The sequence below is a fragment of the Anomaloglossus baeobatrachus genome, chromosome 7, assembly GCF_048569485.1.
Source record: "Anomaloglossus baeobatrachus isolate aAnoBae1 chromosome 7, aAnoBae1.hap1, whole genome shotgun sequence".
NCBI lineage: Eukaryota > Metazoa > Chordata > Amphibia > Anura > Aromobatidae > Anomaloglossus > Anomaloglossus baeobatrachus.
Window position 1 is genome coordinate 147,439,747 of NC_134359.1, and position 18,581 is coordinate 147,458,327.

An 18,581-nucleotide genomic window follows, 5' to 3' on the forward strand; every position below is an offset into this window, starting at 1 on the left:
TTGCTTCTCAGCCAAGGGAATCGGCTCACTCACAGTCTTGCCTAAAAACACAGCCATGAATAAAGAATGGTACCTGAATGTCGTCAAAGAGTAACTTCTCCCAACTGTCCAAGAGCAGTTTGGCGCCCAACAATGCCTTTTCCAGCATGATGGAGCACTTTGCCATAAAGCAAAGGTGATCACTAAATGGCTCATGGAACAAAACATAGAGATTTTGGGTCTATGGCCTGGAAACTCCCCAGATCTTAATCCCATTGAGAACTTGTGGGCAATCATCAAGAGACGGGTGGAAAAACAAAAACCAACAAATTCTGGCAAAATGTAAGCATTGCTTATGCAAGAATGGACAGCTATCAGTCAGTATTTGGTCCAGAAGTTGATTGAGAGCATGCCAGGGAGAATTGCAGAGGTCCTGAAGAAGAAGGGTCAACACTGCAAATATTGACTTGCTGAATTAACTCATTCTAACTGTCAATATAACCTTTTGGTACTCATAATATGATTGCAATTATATTTCTGTATGTGATGTAAACATCAGACAAACACAATTAAAAACCAGAGGGCAACAGATCATGTGAAAATATAATTTTGGTGTCATTCTCAAAACTTTTGGCCATGACTGTATGGAGGTATACATATGCATGTGAATTTATATGTTCACATGCATAGCCATATGGATCAATTTTTCGTGTCTTGATATCCCCATTTCTGGTATCATGTCTTATAGAGTCGTTTTAAGATGAAAAATATGGCCATTGTGGATTTATCTATATGTTGGACTATCAGTGGATAAGAATATGCACCCGTGACTATTCATAGACGCCCTTCATCCCTACATCATTACTGTATTGTGAATGAGACATATGGGAAGCATTTTATAACCCTTCCCACTATGGTTCTACGTGCCTGCACATGTGGGACTTGCAGTGCAGGTGACGTTTTGATGCGTGGTGCCACTGGCGCCCGCTGCTGCCCTGCTACCCCCGCCCCTAAAGGCCTCCTGAAAGCACCAACGTAAATCATTGTGTTGATGCTGGAGAGACGGACGTGACGTGGTGGGTGGGGTGGAGCGACCGCACGCGCCAGGGTAAGTGACAGCTGCATCAAAGGGAACCGCCCCCACTGCTGACGTGGGTCCCTGTATCAGCGCTGCTCCTACTGACCTAGTCGCAGGAGAGCGCATGCGCCCCCTGCATAACGCCCACATTACTGACGTGGGTCTTTACATCAGCGTTTCTCTCACTGACACTTCTGCAGGAGAGCGCATGCGCCCCTTACATAGCATCCACATGTGTATCCCATAATTTTATCTGAAGCGCTATAAATAGACTCCTTTTTGTGACAGTCTGCATAGGCACCGGTTCCAGACTTTACCCTTTCTTCCCGCTTATGAAGCCCTAGCGAGACGCGTAGGGGAGCGTTCATTTAACAATTACCTGATGGGTGAGTACCCTTTTATGTGGTTTCAGTGCTCTCCACTTTTGGAGTGATCTATATCCCTGATCTAAGCATGTGTGCACTTTATATGATGACTCTTGCCTTATCGGAAGCACTTCCACACCTTTATTAGGTGAACCCATTCAGGTCTATTATAATAGTTTATCACCTTTTTACCATTTCAAAGGGAATTCTTTGTGCCTCTTTTCTCTCCTCATTATCTCATTCTCTGATCTTATGATATTTATAGGCATTTTTACATATTACCCCATGACCCCTGTGTATTTCTTGTCATTAATAAAATTCTTTTTATATGCATGAAATATGGTTTGGGCTTTATTTATTATGATATTTGGCACCCTAAATCCCTTTCTTTTTAAGCCTTCATTCTTATGACACATATTGTATTCATTCCTAAACCCGGGAAGGACCCGGCCCTCTGTAGCAGCTATCGCCCAATTTCTCTAATTAAAATGGATATTAAAGTATATGCTAAATTAACTGCGAACCGTATACGCCCTTGTTTCTCAAAAGTCATACATATGGACCAGGTGGGGTTTGTTCCTGGTAAGGGAGGCAAGGAAAAATAGTAATAGAACAGTTTCCCTACAGGATGGGGCCAGGAGGAGAGGGATTCCCAGGTGCATCCTGTCAACAGATGCTGAAAAAGCATTTGACAGGGTGCACTGGGAGTTCATGCAGCAGGCGCTTAGGGGGTTGGGGTTGCGTGAAGGTATGCTCCGAGGGATATCAGCATTATATGCGTGTCCATCAGCGCAGGAAAGAGTCAACGGCTCTTTGTCTGACCAGACCCCGATATGTAACGGTACTCAGCAGGGATGCCAGTTATCCTTTTTACTTTACATTCTGGCAATGGAATGCATGGCGACTGCCATCAGAACATATAATCATGAGTGAGGCATATTCTGTGCAAACAATGGCCTGTACGTCTCTCAGACCCGGTGTTATCAGGTATCCTAACAGATGCCCCACTCATGACGACACAGCGAGCTCGTAATTTGAAAGACATGCTTGTCAATAGCCACTATGTTCCACCTGTCCAGAAACCATTTTGCACCAGGGGTCCTGTGGTGGGATGTTTCAAGTGTGGCCATTGTTTGGCCTGTAAGAACATTGTTCGGAGCAAACTTTTTTCCTCCTGTGATGGCAGTCAGTAAGTCTTTTGAGATTAGAAAATATATGACACGTAACACCACATACATGGTATATTATGCCACATGCCCGTGCTCCCTAATCTATGTGGTGCTCACATCCCGTGAGCTCCACATGAGGGTTAAGGCCGCTTTACACGCTACGACATCGCTAATGCGATGTCGTTGGGGTCACGGAATTTGTGACGCACATCCGCCCGCGTTACCGATGTCGTTGCATGTGAAACCTATGAGCGATTTTGAATCGTCTCAAAAACATTCAAAATCGCTCATCGGTGACATGGGGGTCCCTTCTCAATTATCGTTGCAGCTGAAGGCACGATGTAGTTCGTCGTTCCTGCGGCAGCACACATCGCTATGTGTGACACCGCTGGAACGAGGAACCTCACCTTACCTGCGTCCCGCCCGCAATGAGGAAGGAAGGAGGTGGGCGGGATGTTTGTCCTGCTAATCTCCGCCCCTTTGCTTGGATTGGGCGGCCGCTTAGTGACATCGCTGTGACGCCGAACGAACCGCCCCCTTAGAAAGGAGGCGGTTCGCCGGTCACAGCGACGTCACTAGGCAGGTAAGTAGTGTGACGGGTCCGGGCGATGTTGTGCGCCACGGGCAGTGATTTGCCGGTGTCGCACAACCGATGGGGGCAGGTACCCACACTAACAATATCGGTAACGATATTGCAGCGTGTAAAGCGGCCTTTAGTGAGCACGTGCGTGATATCGAGGCAGTCAGAACAATTGATGACAATACTTTACTTAAAACCCTACCCCGACATTTTAAGGCACACCAAGCCTGTGATTCATCATTGTTGGGGGTACGGGGCATAAATGTTGTCAATTGTGGATCTAGGGGCGGCAAGCTAAAAAAAAAAAATTAGCCCAGTGTGAGACTTAGTGGATAAGCACCCTAGATACAGTAGTCCCAAAAGGATTTAATGATTTAATGAGGTAATTAATTTTGCCCCATTTTTGTATAAAAACTGTTCATCACTACCAGCTCTTATTAAAGACTTTTTAAGGAAAAAGAACTTTCCAGCTCACCTCCCATATACTTGGTCAGGAGTAAATCACAAGGATCCAGCACGGAACTGCTCAGGTGCAGATAGCTTACAGGAAAGAATACAAAATCCAGCGGATCCAGGTATGGGTAAATTCATTAAAACTCACTGTTTATTGTTCCATTAAAAATATAATTTCACGTCACAGATGTTCCACAGAGTTACAGATTGAGTCATCAGACACGTTTCGACATAACTTGTAGTTGTACTTTCTTATTCATGGATGTCATGAATAAGACAGTACAACTACAAGTTATGTAGTTATGGAACAATAAACAGTGAGTTCTAATGAATCTACCCATACCTGGATCTGCTGGATTTTGTATTCTTTCCTGGCTCTTATTAAACACCTTTTTATTTTTTTAGTACAAATGTGTGTTTTATTTTTTATTTTTCTGTTCCCCTCTCTTCTCTTTTAGTAATCGAATGAACTTTTGTTTGGTATTGAAACTTACTGTCTTTTTTGAGCCAGCCCTCCTGCTGAAAGCCTGCTGTATGAATTCTTTCAGCCTGACAACGTGTTCCTAATAAATCGTTTATTGCATGAAAGTGGTTCTTTCACATTGTGAATTGATATGATTGCACAAAATCATATGGAGGATTTGTTTGCATCTGAATACTATGGGGAAGGAACATCTGAGCATTTTTCTTGCCCTGAGCTTTCATTCCCATAGCTATCTGCTATATCTTCTGTAACAGAGTGTATTTTTCTTGCTGCTGATAGGTTTCTAATATCTGTACTGACGATTTATGTCTCTCAATTAGACTGTGAAATAAAAAGAAGGTACACCTTACCTACTCTTTTTTTTCTGTTGACATCTCAATGGTTACCCGCTGCGTCCTCCTTAGTATGCATGTGGTGTCAGCGCTGTCTCGCCATTGGTGAGTCTGCCGTAACTATGGCAACGGCGCCTGCACAGGAGCCGGATGATGCATGCCCTGTGTGGCCTGACTGCTTGCCCGCCCGCTGCGTGGTAGTTAGTGGATGGCGCATGCATCAAACAGGGAGCTGACGTACACAGAAGTAAGTGAAGAAGCCACAAGTGGGATTCTTTATTTCCCTGCAAAATGTGCATCGGTGGTTGTTGGGGGAACTTTCCTTCTCTGGGACACTGATGCCTTCTACTTTCCACATGCACTAGACTAGGCACTTATGATTGGTATGTGTGGGAAACTATGCAGAGACATATTCCCTTTGACTTGACAATCAGATTTTTTTTGCACCATGCACTTTATAATAGAATATACATGGGGAATAATTTTGGGATACTGACCCTATAAACATTTCCTAAGTATGCGCTCATTCTTTGAGAAATTAGCAATTTTTTTTGCACATTATCTTTAAGCCTGATGTTGAATTATGACCTTTACTACATCTATCAATTGAATGGGTTTTTTTGCCATATTACTATGTTATCAACCTTTTCAGACATTGGTGTCCCTTCATTTCTAGTTTTTATGGGTGTGCCATCACTTTTTGCATTGAAAATAAAAGAATGTCAAAACATCTAGATAAATTAATTGAGGGGTCTAATTTCCAAAATGGTATCATTTGTGGGGGAGCTCTACTGTTTAGCCACCTCAGGGGGACTCCAAATGTGACATTGCATTCGCTATTTCATCTATATCATATCCATTCCAGACAATTTTGTGCTTTGATATTCAAATGTTGCTGCTTCCCTTCAAAGCCCTGCTGTGCTCTTAAACACTAGATTTCCACCACCTATGAGGCATATACTTAACAAAGGAGATATTGCACAAAAAATTGTACTGCGCATTTTTTATTATAGCTTGTGAAAATGCTAAATTTGGGGCTAAAGTAACATTTTTGTGGGAAAAAGTACAATTTTATTTTTTTCCATCCACATTGCTTTAGTTCCTGTGAAGCTCCTAAAGGGTTACAGCTTCTTGGGTGTGATATTGAGTACTTTGAGGGGGTTCAGTTTTTATAATGGTGTCACTTTTGGGTATTTTCTGTCATTTAGTCCCTCAAAGTCACTTCAAATGTGATGTGGCCCCTAAAAAAGGTTTTAAAAATTTTGTTGGAAAAATGAGAAATTACTGATGAATAGTGATGGGCAGACTCGCAGATATCAGGTATCGGTGGTCTAACTGGGTTTAAGAAAAAAACCTGGTTCAGGCCCGGAATTGATTCTGGATATATGGCCGGATGTCGGTTCCCATATAAGTCTATGGGGACCAGAATCCAGTGCTTAAGAATGGTGGTAGAAGAGATAGGGGGATTGGAGCAGGCGCATTATACTTACCGAGTCTCCAGTGCAGCTGTAACGGCTTCCGGGTTTGCTCATCCTACTTCCAAGGTCACTCATTAGCTTCATACATATTCACTGCTTCTCCTGCTCACCAGCAGTCCTGGCATCTGATTTGATGCAGTCACATGTGCCCCCAGCCTGTGACAGCATGTCTGACTGCTTGCAATCACAGACCCTGTGTCTGCGGGTCTACATCGTGCCATCTATAACCATGGGTCTCCCCAGCCGGAGAATACCAGCCCCCAGCTGTCTGCTTTATCATGGTTGGATAGCAACGTTATGGGGGACTGCATGCGGTTTATAAAATAATTTATTTAAATAGCTTAAAAAAAAAAAGATGCATGTGATCACTCTTATTTTAATACACATTCAAGATGGAGGCTGCAGCCTGTAGCCATATGCTCTATTGTGGCTGGGTTTCATAATTTGGGGGAGGGGGGACTCTATGCCAATTGTTTTTTTAAATGTATTTATTTTTACACCACTCCACGATATAGACCCACAGACAGGCTTCTGTGATTGGTTGCAGTCAGAAGGGCTGTCACACAGGCTGGTGGCGTGTCTGACTGCCATGCTAAGTCTGAACTGAGTGCAAAAACCCTAAAAAAAAATTCACTATGTAAAGAGAAGTGCTGCACACCAGCAACAGTGCAAGGGGAATAAATGTAAAGCAAAAACTGCTATGTGAATACTGACATGAAAAATACAATAGCTATATGTAAAAATGAAAATATGACAATGGAATCTGCAGATGTTGGGGCTCTGTTTTATTGATCAATTCAATGGCTAAATTTCTCCTTATTCTTAAAGTTCATAGCAGTTATTCAGATTCCATTGTCAAATTTTCATTTTTACATATAGCTATTGTATTTTTCATGTCAGTATTCACATAGCAGTTTCTGCTTTAGGGCTCTTCTCCCCTTGCAATTTTCCTGTGCGAGTGCGATCCGATAAAAAAAAAAATCGGATCGCACTCGCACCAGTGTTAAGCAATGAGGCTGTGTCCTCTTGCTAAATTTTTAACAGCCTGACTCATGCTCTCGGTGAAATCCCAGCATGCTGTGATTTCACCGAGTCTCAACTCTCGCACCCCTATGCAAGCCTTTCGAAACGAGAAAAAAAATCAGAATACGGGTGGCATGCGCATGTCGTACAGATGGCATACGCATGTCACACGGATCCTTGAAACTTGAATACAGCATCGGACTGGCTACCGGAGGAATCTCCAGTAATACCAGTACTGGCCGCGGTTACCTACACTGAACTCTAGAGCTGTCACCTGAGCTCCTGAGTGCAGCCTGAACAGCAAGCGCCGATTGATTGATTCCCCGGCAATTGCTGTTCTGTTCAGCACAGCTGCAAACAGACCGGGCTGAACTCTGGAGCTCAGGTGACAGCTCCGGAGCTCAGTGCAGGTAACCGCGGCCAGGCCTGGTATTACTGGAGATTCTTCCGGTAGCAAGTCCACCGCTGCTTGCATAACACTCACATAGCACTCGCATGACGCTCGCATGTCATACGGATGCTATGTGAGAAAAAAAAAACACACACCGTACGCAGACCACACGCAGGACACTCGACTCACATTTGTAGCAGAGTACCGATGTTTTACACGCAAGTGGAGAAGAGCCCTTACATTTATTCCCCTTGCACTGTCGCTGGTGTGCAGCCCTTCTCTTTATACAGTGAAGTTTTATAAGAGTTTTTGCACCCAGTTCAGACTTAGCATGATGTTTCAAACGTTATTTCTTAATTAGTTTGTAGTCATTCGTTTGTGAACTCAACCCCGCTCCACATTATACATATATAGCCTGGATCTCAGCTTCCCATACACGGTAGGTTTTTTTTAACTGCAAGAAAGGACAAACGTTAGCTAGGGACCCCAATGTAAAAGAATACCGTGACGAGGTGTTGGGGCTCTGTTGTATTGATCAATTCATAAGCTAAATTTCTCTTTATTCTTAAAGTTCATAGCAGTTATGCAGATTCCATTGTCATATTTTCATTTTTACACATAGCTATTGTATTTTTCATGTCAGTATTCACATAGCAGTTTCTGCTTTACATTTATTCCCCTTGCACTGTCGCTGATGTGCAGCCCTTCTCTTTATATAGTGAAGGGTTTTTTAGGGTTTTTGCACCCAGTTCAGACTTAGCATGATGTTCCAAACGTTATTTCTTAATTAGTTTGTAGTCTTTAGATTGTGAGCCCAACCCCACCCACACGGTCCACATTATACATATATAGCCTGGGTCTCAGCTTCCCATACACGGTAGGTTTTTTAATTGCAAGAGAGTACACACGTTAGCTAGGGACCCCAATGTAAGAGAATACTGTGACGAGGTGTTGGGGCTCTGTTTTATTGATCAATTCAATAGCTAAATTTCTCTTTATTCTTAAAGTTCATAGCAGTTATGCAGATTCTATTATCATATTTTATTTTTTCATATATCTATTGTATTTTTCATGTCGGTATTCACATAGCACTTTCTGTATTACATTTATTCACCTTGCACTGTCGCTGGTATGCAGCCCTTCTCTTTATATATTGACTGCAACCAATCACAGACGCTAGGACTGCTGGAGGGTGGGGGGAACCAATGAGTATGTATGAAGCCAATGAGCGGCCCCGAAGTAGAGTGAGGGGCCCAGAAACAGTTACAGCCATGCCAGAGGCTCGGTAAGTAGTTCACGTCTGCTTTATACTTATTTTCTCATTTTTCCTTTTATTTATTTTTTTATTACCAGACTTGCCAAACCCGGATCGTTATCCGGAGTTCCCTGAGAACTCCAGGCCTTGCACTCGGGTAGTTCTGAAACCATACAGATCTGGACTTTAAAGGGGGCTTTACACGCAACGACAAATCTAACGATATGTCGTCGGGGTCACGGAATTCGTGACGCACATCCGGCGTCGTTAGCGGCGTTGTTGCGTGTAACAGCTCTGAGTGAGTGTTAACGATCAAAAATACTCACCTTATCGTTGACACGTCATTCATTTTCAAAATCTCATTGGTCGTTGTGGACGTAGGTTGTTCGTCGTTCCTGAGGCAGCACACATCGCTACGTGTGACACCCCGGGAACGACGAACAACAGCTTACCTGCGTCCTCCAGCAATGAGGTGGGCGTGTCGTTAATGCGGCTGCTCGTTGTCCCTCCGCTTCTATTGGACGCCTGCCGTGTGACGTCGCTGTGACGCCGCACGAACCGCCCCCTTAGAAAAGAGGCGGTTCGCCGGCCACAGCGACGTCGCTGGGAAGGTAAGTCCATGTCACGGGGCTTAGCGATTTTGTACGCCATGGGCAGTGATTTGCCCGTGACGCAAAAACGACAGGGGCGGGTGCTTTCACGAGTGACATCGCTAGCGATGTTGCTACATGTAAAGCAGCCTTTACAGTCTGGGTCCGTCCATCACTACTGATTAACTTTAATCCCTTCTAACATCCTAACAAAAAAAAAATGTTTAAAAAATTGTGCTGATGTAAAGTAGACAGATGTGAAATATCGCCCTAAGTTAACCAGTATTAGTACAATATGTCACAAAAAAAAAGCCCAGAATCACTGGTAACCATTGAAGCATTCCAGAGTTATTACATCATAAAGTGACATTGGTCAGAATTGAAAAAAATGGCCTGGTCATGAAAGTGAAAACAGGCTAGGGGGTGAAGAGGTTAACATCATGTGAATGGGGTTGATGCAACATCTATATCAACATATAAGAGTTTTATACTTGTCCTGCGCTTTATGTCAATTGCCCGGTCTGGGCTGATGGTTGTTTTCAAATTGCGATCAGCACCGTCCCGCTCCCTTCAAACGCCGCCTCCTCTAATTGCAAGTAAGTGGATAACTTTTCTAGATGCCTGTGTAGTGGAATCACTGGCTGTTCAATACGGCACAGTGAGGCGCGCCTGTGCAGGTCTCCGATTCAACTACACAGGCAAGAGACTTTGGGCACTGTGTTGATGATGTAGAAATAGCATCTAATTACTTGCAATTAGAAGAGGCATCATTTGAAGGAAGCGGGGCGGCGCTGATCGCAATTTGGACACACCCATCGGACAAGACCACGCAATTTATACACAGCATGGGACAAGTATAAAAATCTTTTTCTGAGGTATGCAGTAGCACATCTGAGGATATAAAGAGGTTAGAGGAAATCCATTTACATAATGTTAAAGGACTGTTTATTATAAAGTCACTTGAAAGTGCTGATACTATTTAAAGGTTCTTAGTAGTGTGCACTAATGTTTAGGTAGGTGGTACATCATGTAAAAAAAGGAATTAATCAAACCAGGCCATCTTCTTCTATTGATTTATAAGCCAAATCTGAAGCTCACATTCTCACTGCACTGGTGATGGGCAGGAGTCTGCACACAGCAATCTGCTATGTAATCTGTATTGTGACATCTTTCTATCAAAGCCAGTAATAACATTTTCAGCTAATTGTATTACACAAGCTAGTATTCATTCTCCAAATGAATCTTGGTTGCCTATGATAGTTACTGGTTCAGCAGTTGTCCTTCCTTGGTAGGTACTAACCACTAATTGGATGTTAGGATTACAGGACAAATTTTTATGAATTTTCATGAAGTCTGGAATATTTTGGATATTAAAGCTGAAGCCTGTGCTGCTTGTAATAAACATCAAACAAAACAGCATAATAATGTACATTTATCACCTGCAGTTGATAGTTCTGATGGCCAAAGATGCACAATAAACACTAAAATGTAAAGCTATGTTCACATTTCCATTTGAGCATACTGTTTTTGTCTGCTTCATTTCAGGAAATCATGACCAAAATAAATCTGTAGCATAACTGATGCAAGTTCCATTACACATTTGTTTTTGGAATAGAAGAAAAAATTCTGTAAAAAGTGTGCTCTCTCTTGCATTCTAAAATCGGACACTTAATGGACCAGGTACGTGCATCACCGCTGGAGATGCTGCATTGAATAGCATGGTAGCATGCCCCTGTAGATGTACTAACATGCTAAGAGGGCGCAATGAGCGCAGAAACTAACGCCCTTGAGACTAGCCCCTGCGCTCATTAGCATATCATAAAGGATCTTTATAAATACTTTTTCTAAAGATCTCTTTATCTATGCTACTAGATACAGGGACAGTTAGGCAGGGATTAGCAATATGCACCCAGGACTGCTCATGGTGTTGGGTGCATATTGCACCGGACAGGTTCCCTTTCATTACATAATAAATAAATGTACAAGACACAAATAAACTTTTAACATAATTTTGATTGCTATACCCCAAAATAATGTAATTTCTCACCAATGATGCTTTTGAAAATGGTAGAAGTCTTTCTTGCTTGCAAAACAAAATAGCTCGTTGGGTACGTTTCACCAAGTGATGTGCAACAGAGTGTTGAGCTGAAGCCGCAATGTCAGCTGCATACCGAAGTAATGCTCCTTTTTGTATACCTGATGAATTGTATTAATGAAAAAACAAAACAAAAGGAGTATTAAAAAAAAAATAAAAAATAAAGTAGCATTCAAAAGCAGTGTATCATTTAGAAAAAAAGAAAGCTCAGAAATGCTAAATTATTTCCGTAATTCAACTATTCTGTTATTTCTGACCTTAGCAGCCATTTTTTTTAAAAGGTAATGTGACTCCCTGGCAAAAACCAGGTAGTCACAGATGACTGTACCCCCCCCCCCCCCCCACCAAGGGTACAGGAGTCGCCTCCTCCTTGGGATTTAACACCACGCATCCCACACATAGCAACACCAGCCACAAAGCCTGATCGCCCCCCCATGACAACAAGGACACACCAGTGGGCGGGACCAGGCAGATGGGAACGCCCACGGTGTCAGGGGAGGGAACACAAGTGTCAGTTGGAGTCAGTGGAAGTCTGTCAGTTGAGTGGAGAGAGTTGAGCTGAGAGGAGCTGAAGTGGCAGAGGGGTCAAGGGTCGGAGCCCTTGGACCACGGGAGAACCAACTAGGTGGCAGATGGCAGTGTAGGGCCACAGGCGATGGAGATCCGGTTGCGGGAGACCCGAAGTGGACCAAGTCAGGGTTGTAGCCCGTACCGACAGCGGGAATCCGGTCTGGAGGCCGTGCACAGGCGGGGTACCTGGACCCTAGGACGAGGCAAGCTTTAAGCCCCTTGTTAATTGACCAGCGGGACAAGGTTCCAGACCTTGTTTCCAGAGAGAAGCCCAGAGACCAAAACGGAAGCCCAACACAAGGGATAGGGTGTCCGCCAGAACCCACTAAAATCCCAAGGGTCAGATTTTCCAAGCACGGCTCGCTCTGTACACAAAACCACAGGGGAGCAGATTTCTCCCGTTCCAAGCGGGTTAAATCAACACACAGCAAGACACAAGTGCAGGAGGAAGGGTCCCTACCTTCCTAACCCGTGTGCGGGACCAGCACACCTCTCCAACGGCAACCGGCATCCGGCCTTGGTTTACAGTACAGACTCTGTGTGGATTACTCTCAATCGTGAGTACACCGGTATCATCCGGTCCAACCTGCCGATGGCGCCCCAGCACTGCTCCCCACCTACACCTGGGCCCCGGGACTACACCTCCCCTACCCGTGGAGGGGATACCACCTTGCTGCCCAACACCATCGGTCCCGGACACTGGCACAAGAGGCAGCAGCGGTGCCACCATCCCATCACCGCAACCCACGGGTGGCATCACAGACAAAAACTCTCTCCCCTGTAAATACCCCCCTTTTCACTGTTGCGAGGACGGGCGGTTGCACGAGCCCCGGATCCGGTTACCACTCGAGCCCCAGACACGATCCCGGATCCGAGCGCCCCGAGCAGCCCTTCTGCCGCAGCGCGGCACTCGTCCGTGACAGTAATCTGTCAGCAGGTATTTGCTATGTAATCTGAGGACACTATGTGGTAGGTGATGAGACACAGATTTCAGCTATGTTAGGTTGTCACTTGTTACGCTGTGTGCTCCTTATTTCAATAGAATGAAAGTTTTATCACCAGATGATTATCACTGCTAGAACTACAGTACATGGGCGCCCTGGTCTGACCATACCTACTCTTCTGATTAGCAGATCACTGTCAATAGACAATATACACAGAGAGCTGTAGTGTGGGCAGGATTAGCTTTCTGAGCTCTGCCTGATCTAAAAACTGTAATTGTGTCAACTGCTGCACCCAGTAAACTAAAGGCCGCTTTACACAATTCGATCTTGCTAACGTGTGTAACCTCCCCCGTTGGTTGAGCGTCACGGGCAAATCGCTGCCCGTGGCGCACAACATCGCTCGGACCCGTCACACTACTTACCTGCCTAGCAAAGTTGTGTGACCGGTGAACCACCTCCTTTCTAAGGGGGCGGTTCGTTCAGCGTCACAGCAACGTCACTAAGCAGCCGCCCAATAGAAGCGGAGGGGAGGAGCTGAGTGGGACGAACATCCCGCCCACCTCCTTCCTTCCTCATTGCGGGCGGACGCAGGTATGGTGAGGTTCCTCGTTCCTGCGGTGTCACACATAGCGTTGTGTGCTGCCACAGGAAAGACGAACAACCTGCGTCCTGCAACAGCAACGATATTTGGGAAATAGACAGCGTGTCAACGATCAACGATAAGGTGAGTATTTTTGATAGTTAGCGGTCGCTCGTACGTGTCACACGCAACGTCGTCGCTAACGAGAATTGGATGTGCGTCACAAATTCCGTGACCTCAACGACATCTCCTTAGCGATGACGTTGTGTGTAAAGCGGCCTTAAAGGCCGCTTTACGGGGGCAGAGCCTGAACCGGGATGTGAGCACAAGCAGAGAGACACTCTCCTGCTGACTCACCGTGATACGGCTGGAGCCGCCGCACGGCTGACGATCATAGTGACACCGGAGGGCAGGGGAAGGTACCGGCATCCAGCAGGAGAAGTCTCAGCTCCTGAACCGGCAGCATGTCCAGGCGGCGACAGGGAGAAGTGGGAGCAAGCAGAGGGCCTGGATCACAAAATGGCACCGAGGTTAGAGAGGAGGCAGAGAAAGCAAATACAGCCTGCCAGAGACACATGGAAGCAGCTGCAAAGCTGGCACAGTTTGCAAGAGGAACCTCTGCAGGAGCCCGGTAAGATGGTGGAGCAGAACGGGGAGGCGGAGGAAGATTTGGAGGAGGCTGAAGAAATACAGGGAGAACCAGGAGAAGACAAACAGGAGGAGGATTCAGCAGAGCAGCAGGCAGCAGAGGAAATACAAGAGAACCCCATTATTAAGGATGTGCTTCAAGAGGTCTCCTTCAGCAAACATGCCCTCACAACATTAACCCAGCAGGTGCTGAGAATACAAGGAGATATAGCTACTCTCAAAAAAGATCAGAAGAAAACTGATATGAGAACCATTGCTGTGGAGGAAAGAGTGGGGGCAGCTGAGGATCATATAGTTACACTGCAAAAAGCAGAGAAAAAGTTCCAGCAGCAGTTATCTGAGTTGTCCGCAAAAACGGATGACTTTGAGAACCGTTCCAGGAGGAACAATATAAGACTGGTGGGCATCCCGGAAAAAGTAGAGGGAAGAAATCCTACTGAATTCATAGAAACGTGGCCTAAAGAAAAGATTGGGGCTGATAATCTGACCAAGTTATATGCAATTGAGAGGGCACCAATGCAACCGCAACCACCTGGCAAGGGGCACCGTATGATGCTGGCAAAACTGCTTAACTACAGTGACCAGGATATTATTCTACGCAAGGCGAGGGATCTGGAGGACCTGACAATTGATGTACACCCAGTGGCTATATACCCTGACTACTCTGTACCGGTACAGAAGCAAAGAATGCAATTTACAGGGGTAAAGAGACGACTCCGTGAGCTGGGGGTTAAATATTCCATGATGTTCCCAGCAAAACTTCGAGTAGCAGCACTGGAGAAGCTGCAGTTTTTTCTTGATCCATAGGAGGCCATAAAATGGATAGATATCAATGCAAGGAGGCTGCAAACAACAGGAGAAGGATAGAAGCTGGCTATGAGTGACACTGCAATTTCTTGATTTTCCTGGACTACAGGACTAGCTACTCATCATAAGCATTTGCATATACTAGAGGAGAAGGAGACTTCATAAGCCCATTTTTATGGCAGTGACGGTACTTTTTTTTTTTCCCAGGTTATTATTGTTGATCTCTTGCTCCTGTTCCTGAGAGTTAGATGGGGCAGAGAGAAGTTTCCTAACACTAAGCTGAACAATGACAGGAGGCCGTGCGGCGGCGATTAATAAATGCTTAAGTTTTCAAAAATTCATATGTTAGCAGTTTACATTATATGATATATGCAAATGAAAACGGATATGGTGAAGGCAGGAGGTGAGTTAGGGGGTTCTGCTCACTGGGATGAGACAGGTTTGGTATGAGAGAAAAGGAGGAAGGAGGTTGACCGGTCTGGGAGAGACAGACCTCATTCCCTATAAGGGAGTTAAAGATGTAAATCGGAGGTAGAGGAGTTTTGTTGGGGTGCTTCTAAGGGGCAGGTTAGGGAAGGGAAAGACTCAGCGTACAGAGGGCCAGGATGTTTGTTTAAAGATAACCAGTAATTTTCAACATAGGAGAGGAGATTAAAATATTATGTTGCAATGTAAGGGTACTGTCTGATAGAGGTAGAAGAGACGAAATGATAAAATATATGCTAGACCAGAGACCATCAATAATGTGTTTATTGGAGACGCATTTACGAGCGAAACGACAAATGTACTGAACAAGCGATGGGTGCAAAAGGCATATCACTCTACTTTTTCTACTTATGCTAGAGGGGTCTCTGTGTTGGTCCATAGATCCGCCCTATATGAAGAAGTGGAGACATGGATAGACACAGAGGGACAATATGTCATGGTGATCTGTAAGTTGTATGGACAATTATTATGTATTACGGCTATATATGTTCCACTACCTTACACTAGTGTCAAAATTAGAGAGGTGAGAGAGCGCTCGGCTAAATGGGGGAATTTGCCATTCTTGTTGGTCGGTGACTTTAATAATGTCATAAATACATACTGGGACAGGAGCAGAAACTCACGGGAGGAGAGGAGGGACGGAGCGACAGCATTTGGTATCTTTATTTAAGAATTGGGGTTGGTAGACGTTTGGAGGATAAGGAATTTAGGGGTGACCTGTTTTTCCTGTCACTCAGCGACCCATGGTACGCTTTCCCGTATAGACCTGGCCTTGGGAAATGAGCTGATGGACTCGGGAATTTCAAATGTTGAATATTTGGCTAGAGTAATATCGGATCATAGTCCAATACTGGTATCTATTAAAAAACGAGGAGTAGGGGAGAGACTAACAAGAGAATGGAAGCTACATCCGGTTTGGGTAAAAAGTAGGCAGAAGCTAAAAGCAGCTCAGGAAGAAGTTAATAAGGTGCTATTGGAGAAACTAGCTAGGAAGCATGCTTTTCAAAAACACAACTTTTATGCGGAGGGAGAAAAGGTGGGACATCTGTTGTCGGTGGTGACGGCAGCTCAGAGACAATCATCCTTTGTGCATTGCATTCGCACCACAACGGGAGATTTGGTTACGGAGGGGGTAGATATTCTGGACACGTTCGCAGCCTTTTATGAGGAATTATATTCCACCAAAGGGGAGACTAGACAGAGCGACCTAGAGGCTTTCTTAGGTACAATGACATTACCCAAAATTACAGAGACAGAGAAACACAGTCTAGAGGGCCCTATCACACTTTAAGAGATAGAGAGAGCATTGCATGGCATGGCAAATGAAAAAGCCCTGGGGGTAGATGGTCTGCCGGTGGAGGTATACAAATCTCTGGAAGAAATACTCTTACCCAATTTGCTGAGTGTCTTGGAGGAGGCAAGGGAGAGGGGAACACTGCCAGAGTCTATGAGGGAGGTGATAATAACAGTAATACCTAAAGAGGATAAGGATGCAAAACTTCCCGAATCATACAGGCCCATCTCACTGTTAACGACAGATGTTAAAGTTTTGGCCAAAGTACTCTCTAATCGATTAACAGAAGTGATATCTACCCTAATTCACCAGGATCAGTCGGGTTTTATGCCTAATAGATCCACGGCAAAAAATATACAAAGATTATACCTTAACATGCAACTGCCGGTGGACAATCCGGGACAGAGAGTAATTGCTTCGTTAGATGCTCATAAAGCATTTGACAGTGTTGAATGGGGATATCTGTGGGGAGTGCTAAGACATATGGGATTTAGCCCTAATTTTATATCCTGGATACAGCTGTTATATGCTAGACCAGTAGCTAAAGTGAGGATTAATGGAATGTTGTCACACACGGTGGATTTACAAAGGGGTACTCGCCAAGGATGTCCGCTCTCACCACTCCTTTTTGCTCAGGCAGTGGAGCCACTGGCGGCTGCTATACGGCAGAACAGAGACATAAAGGGATTTGAATATGGCCATCTCGAGGAGAAGATAGCCCTCTATGCAGACGACATTCTATTGTTTCTGGGAGACCCAGGGGCATCGTTGAGCTGTGCCATGCAGGTGATCGAGCGGTACGGGGAGATCTCTGGACTGACTATCAATTGGACCATATCGAATCTGTTTATGGACGCGGGAGTGGATGGGTCGATCCTGGGTGATGAGGTCAACAGACTGCGGGTTGTGGACCAGTTTAGATATCTGGGCATTCAGGTATCCTTGCCAATTGGCAACTACATTACTATTAATCTAGTCCCTTTGCTGAAACAACTGCAAAGTAAGATAACTGCTTGGAATAAGATTTATTTATCAGTAATAGGACGGATTAATCTCATTAAAATGGTGCTTATGCTCAAGATACTCTATGTGTTGCACAATTCTCCTGTTTGGATCCCTCAGAGTCACTTTAAGGGTATGTGCGCACTAGGCGTTTTTTTCACGCTGCGTTTTTATGTGCGTTTTTGTCTCAAAAAATGCACCAGCGGCTAAAAAAAACGCACCCGCGGCTAAAAACGCATGCGTTTTTACCGCGATTTGGTGCGTTTTTTGCTGCGTTTTTGCTCACTGCGTTTTTAATCAGTGCACAATGCCATTAAAGATTGTTGATGAAAAAAAAAGCTCTGATGTCATTTCCTTCTTCAAAATGTTCATTGTATGCAGGAGAGCAGACAGCTGCAGAACTAGTGTATGCAGGAGAGCAGACAGCAGCTGCAGAACTATAAGGCTCAGCATCCTCCATCCAGGACTGTATGCAGGAGGGAGAGTCAGGGGGAGCAGACCTACAAGGCTCAGCATCCTCCATCCAATAGTGTATGCAAGAGAGCAGACAGCAGCTGCAGAACTACAAGGCTCAGCATCCTCCTTCCAGGACTGTATGCAGGATTTCTTTGCCCCCCCAAACAAAAAAAATGACGTGGGCTTCGCCATATTTTTGTATGCTAGCCGGGTACAGCAGGCAGGTACGGGCTGCCCCCAACCCCCAGCTGCCTATTTGTACCCGGCTGGGAACCAAAAATATAGGGAAGCCCTTTTTTTTTAAATTATTTCATGAATTTCATGAAATAATTTTAAAAAAAAAATGACGTGAGCTTCGCCCAATTTTTGAGTCCAGCCGGGTACAACTAGACAGCTGGGGATTGGAATCCACAGTGCAGGGTGCCCATGCTTTCTGGACACCCCCGCTGTGAATTGCAGTCCCGCAGCCACCCCAGAAAATGGCGCTTTCATAGAAGCGCCATCTTCTGGCGCTGTATCCAA

The 18,581-nt window shown here is 44.9% G+C and overlaps 1 protein-coding gene across 13 annotated transcripts in view; it reads right to left on the reverse strand.

The window, feature by feature from the left end:
• Window positions 1–18,581, reverse strand: part of OSGEPL1 (O-sialoglycoprotein endopeptidase like 1) — a 1,349,050-nt gene that overhangs the window by 1,048,069 nt on the left and 282,400 nt on the right. For 4 of the 13 annotated variants that reach the window (XM_075317743.1, XM_075317744.1, XM_075317742.1 and 1 more), the window contains exon 6: window positions 11,225–11,373. The exons of 8 other annotated variants lie outside the window; for them this stretch is intronic. In XM_075317743.1, coding sequence (XP_075173858.1) covers window positions 11,225–11,373 — 149 coding nt within the window. Of the gene's footprint in view, window positions 1–11,224; window positions 11,374–18,581 lie in introns of those variants that run through there. One more of the 13 variants, XM_075317753.1, reaches the window with a different exon arrangement.